The following is a 4,617-nucleotide window of genomic DNA, read 5'->3' as shown; positions in this document are numbered from 1 at the left end:
ACACTAATCATATTCTTCTTAACACAAAACAACCACAGTTAACAAGAATCAACGCTCAAAAATAAAATTTGTAGCAATTTTTGAATCTTACATGCAAATCGCATACACATACTGTTTTGTCACCATGAATTGAATCGGCGCATGATCGTTACTGCTCTGATACCATGTTGAGATGTAGAGAGAAAGAGAGAGAGAGACGAAACAAGAGACACACCATATATGCTCCCAAAGACTAATTCATATTGAGGACAAGATACAAATATATAGGTGAGACCAAGTTGAGTAGAGTGAGCCATATATAGCTCCAACAGAATGCTCCTCAAAGTGTCACGCCCATGTTCTTATATCGTTATGTCTCACCTCAAGCTTCCCCATGTGGGTTTTATCCGGACACGTGGCCACCTGTGGAGCCGTCACCTCCAAGCCTCAACAAATTTCAAAAAACACTTTTATAAAACCCCCCCAAACAATCCAACTTTTTTCCTACTTACCCTGCCTGCCAATGATCCGATTGCCCGGCTGTAAAATCTGGCCGAAAGTTTACATGATTGGCTTTGCTTCTCCACGACCTTGCCGCACTTCAAGATTCCCCAAGACCCGGAACAGAGACCAGAAAAAGTGAGAAAATCATCTGTAGCCAACTCCGAGCAACTGCACCTCGACTTCAAATTGCTCTAGCTACAACTTTTCGCCCCGGACTCCGTTTGAATAGCAATCAATTCCTGTTACCTCCATACACTGCATAGCACCTTCTCGAACTTTGTTGAGGCCCAAAAAATGCCAGATGGCACGACTCCCCATGCGATCTCGGTAAAACTTCAAATGGCCATATCTTGCAATCCATAGCTCCGATCTACAATCTGAAAAGACGAGTATGCTCCATAAATCGTAGCAAGGCACTGTGTGCGCGCCTATAGGCGGCAACAAGCGGAAATTGCGGCGTATTTGGACTTTGATGGCGGCGCAGAGTGGCACATTGGTAGTGGTCGACAGTGTGGCGACGCCTGCTGGATGGCTCTAACTCCACAATGATGACATGGCAATTGGTTTGCGCAGTGATGACGTGGTGATTGTCCACCTAATGGTGTTCCCATGGCCTTAAAGGCCCGCCCACAAAATTTGAGGCGAGAGAGGGTGAGGCATTAGCGACCTCGCTAGTGCCCCCCTCCATGAGTCGATTATTAAAGAGCCCCGACCCCAATCCAGAGAGTCTCGTGGAGAGAGAGAGAGAGAGAGAGAGAGAGGGTCAATGGCAATCAATCCAAGGGGTAGTCTGGCGGTGGAAAGAGGCAGTGAGGGAGAGAAAGAGGCCAGACAATGACAGGCAGAGACGGGCGGACAAAGGACAAAGGGGAGGTGCACCATGCAATTGTTTCCAAAAAAGCAGTGAACCAAGTGTGTGCAATGCAAGGATGATACTAAAGTGAGCTCAAGTAGAAGTGTACGAGCTAGATAAGTTCACTTTTTTCTTGTTTTGGGTTCTCTTAGCCACCCCTACATAAGTATATGGACGTGATATTGAAAGGGCTTTTTGCAATTGTTGTTCTTTGAGTAGAGGGCTTTTTGGCTATTTTGTTTTTTCGAGGGTTACGCCGACAAGGAGTTGATTGTAAATGGGTGTGTGTGTGTGTGTGTATGCAAGGAAAGACATCACTGCTGTTACTTGGCTTCCGCTTATCGTCTCTACTTGTGTATGTTTGTTTTTGGGCATGTGTCGCTGCCTGTGCCTCCCGAGGCTTGTCGTGCAAAGAGAGAAAGATAGAGGCTGTGTATGTACAGAAAGCTATGAATGGAGTGTGAAATGATTGTGTCTGTTTGGTGCAATGCAAGGCATTTACATATGGTCGTGTAATAGACGATTGTTTGCCTGTGCGTGTAAAGAAAAGTTTCAGGCGAATGCTAGTGGATTGTGACAATGCGGGTACTTTGCGCTACAATGAGGCATTGTTTGTGTGTTGGGTATGTTCCCCTTTCCCCTTCTCAGACTAGAATGTTGTTTATTGTCACTTAATGCATTTCAAAAACCCACTAGTGACTTCAATCCTTGAATGTTTGGTCATGTAGGTCTATCATCATCTTGTTGGTTTAACATCACACAATTTTCAACCCGTAGTTGACATACCTTATTAATTTCCTCGTGGTTGCAATCATCATCAAGAGAAAATCATATTGCTTGCAAGTGTAAGTGAGCTCAAGCGGAAGTGAAGACAATGCTGCTACACTTGAATATTTTCAAAGACAGCTCAAGTGAAGACAAAAGTGGTATCAAGGAGCTCATAGGACTTACCAAGGAGCTTGACAGAATTCTTGCGAACTTTTATATCATACCTACTCGAGTAATTTATCAAATGCACAGAATAATGCATAGAACATTTTGTTGGGTTGGAACCTCCAAGGTACTTAGAAATACTAGAATTTAAGCTCTTGATTACACAGTGATTTTTGCTGTGTGTGAGAAAGAAAGAGAGGAGGATAGTAGCTACATCAATTTTGAACTAACATGTACGTTGGTTTATTGTTTGCAATGCCGACACATGCTACTCATTCAGCCTATTCGTTGAGTGCAATGGCAGATATTTGCAGAAGATTCTTTTAGTTATTTTATAGGCCCTCATGGTTTATCATTGAGGTTTAGTAGACATGAAAGTGCAATGGTCCTCTCCCTCTCTCTATCTCTCTCTCTCACACAGGTAATGAACCGTTTAAACAAAGCAGCGAGCTTAAAAAAGGAACGGTAAAATAGAGACAAGAGTAAATTTAGTTACAGTTATTCTCAAATGTTTACAGTAGCTAGTGGGAGATGGGGGAGTGCGGAAAATAGGGGTGCTGCCTCTCACTTGCCGGGTGTGAAGTTGGTGGCGTAAGCCCATGCGTTGTTGACAGTGGGGTCGGCCAAATGGTCGGACAAGTTCTCGATCGGGCCCTTGCCTGTGACGATGGCCTGGACGAAGAAGCCGAACATGGAGAACATGGCCAGCCGGCCGTTCTTGATTTCCTTAACCTTCAGCTCAGCGAAGGAGTCGGGGTCGTCAGCCAGACCCAAGGGGTCGAAGGCACCGCCTGGGTAGACAGGGTCTAGGCCCTCTCCAAGAGGGCCGCCGCCCACTCTGTAGCCTTCAACGGCACCCATGAGAACCACTTGGCAGGCCCAGATGGCCAGAATGCTCTGAGCGTGCACAAGGCTGGGGTTGCCCAGGTAGTCAAGACCGCCGTCGGCGAAGATCTGGGAGCCGGCCTTGAACCACACTGCCTCTCCGAATTTCACCCCGTTCTTGGCTAGCAACTCGGGGGTCACACACCCCAGGGCGCCGAGCATTGCCCATCTCGCGTGAATCACCTCGAGCTCCCTGTTCTTGGAGAATGTCTCTGGGTCTGCAGACAAACCGGCCGTGTCCCAGCCGTAGTCACCCGGAAACTCGCCGGTCAGGTAGGATGGGGTAGCCTCAGAGAAGGGGCCCAAGTACTTGGGGCGGTCGGGGCCATACCTGCATTCACATATTCAAGCCACAAGACCTCAGACCCGGCTGAGGAAACAATGAAGTGTAGCTAGCTACGCCTATTTTGTGTGAAAAGTAAAAAAAACTTACCAGATGCTCTCTGGGGTGCTCTTCACTGTCCTCCTCATTGTCACGCGAGCATCCACATTGCCAACCCTCTTGGACAGCTCGCTCTGTGACTTCAACGCAGTCTGCCCAGCGAATGTGGAGCTGCTGATGGCAGACGCAGAGGTCATCGTTGCCATGCCTGCCTTCCCTCTCTCTCCGCACTCACAATCTCCGAGGATCCTACTTTCCCTTGCTCACGAACATTTACATTATCCACAGCTTTCGCCTCCTCCTTATGGGAGCCCAAAACTACCCCCCCACCACCAATCTCTACCACGAATTATCAGCTGCCACCTGGCTTTTAATTATCCACTGGCTATAGTACCCTTTCACTTGCTTCTACACCACAAGCCCCGGTCCCCCTCCTTGATAACTAACACGGGTCCAACTCATGGGATCAACGGCGGGGGGAAGATCAGCCGTTGATCGCGTGGATAGTTTAATAAAAAATTGAGGTTCCCTGCTGCGCGTCCTGCCCTTCGACCCCACGACCTCCCACTCCGCACTCCACAGCCTTATCCACCTGCCCTATCGCGTGTTGCTGCATACAATGCGACTTTGCGCAATGAAAAGCTCTGCCCCCCCTGTTGCGTCGATCCGACGGCCCAAATCGCGCGCGATGTCGTCCACTCGCCTCCGCTGTTGATCCCGCGAGTTGGACCCCGTGTTATTTATAAACGAAGCCCGGTCCCCGCAGAGAGAAAGTTTAAAAATTTGCACGTTCTCCACCCTCACGATTAAGGCCTGTGTCACACGAGCAGCTTCACAAGCCCAAAATGGCTAGCATTTTCCTCATTCATAACAAGTCTCAATACCCCTTCTCTCTTTTGATGATGACTATAAGGCTCTCCCCAGCCCCAACACCGGTACAAATTCATTGGGGGTTACAAGCAACCACCTCAAAGAGGAGCAATCTATTGGAGGAGGTAATTTGGTTGCCAACTCACCCTAGTGGTGGGTCTACATATGCAAACTAGAAGCTTAAATCACTTGTACCGCAGTTGCATAATGA

At 48.0% G+C, this 4,617-nt stretch overlaps 1 protein-coding gene across 1 annotated transcript; it reads right to left on the bottom strand.

Annotated features, from left to right (window-relative positions):
• Window positions 1-2,740: 2,740 nt before the first annotated feature.
• LOC147433228 (chlorophyll a-b binding protein 5, chloroplastic) lies at window positions 2,741-3,811 on the bottom strand. Its single transcript, XM_086492859.1, has 2 exons — window positions 3,588-3,811; window positions 2,741-3,485 (listed from the first exon to the last, which is right to left on the bottom strand). Exons 1-2 carry the CDS (start codon window positions 3,740-3,742, stop codon window positions 2,834-2,836), a joined length of 807 nt encoding a protein of 268 aa, XP_086348985.1. The 5' UTR covers window positions 3,743-3,811; the 3' UTR covers window positions 2,741-2,833.
• Window positions 3,812-4,617: the final 806 nt, after the last annotated feature.

This window comes from Adiantum capillus-veneris, chromosome 20 (genome assembly GCF_014529385.1).
Source record: "Adiantum capillus-veneris isolate H3 chromosome 20, ASM1452938v2, whole genome shotgun sequence".
NCBI classification, from domain to species: domain Eukaryota; kingdom Viridiplantae; phylum Streptophyta; class Polypodiopsida; order Polypodiales; family Pteridaceae; genus Adiantum; species Adiantum capillus-veneris.
Note: the sequence above shows the minus strand (reverse complement) of the source record. Positions and strands in the feature narration are given on the sequence as shown.

Bases quoted from the DNA above. Each gene is read 5' to 3' on its own strand.
- LOC147433228 (XM_086492859.1), bottom strand. From the start codon at position 3,742: ATGGCAACGATGACCTCTGCGTCTGCCATCAGCAGCTCCACATTCGCT. The intron at 3,486-3,587 runs GTAAGTTTTTTT...ATGTGAATGCAG, and splicing joins AGCACCCCAGAGAGCATCTG to GTATGGCCCCGACCGCCCCA.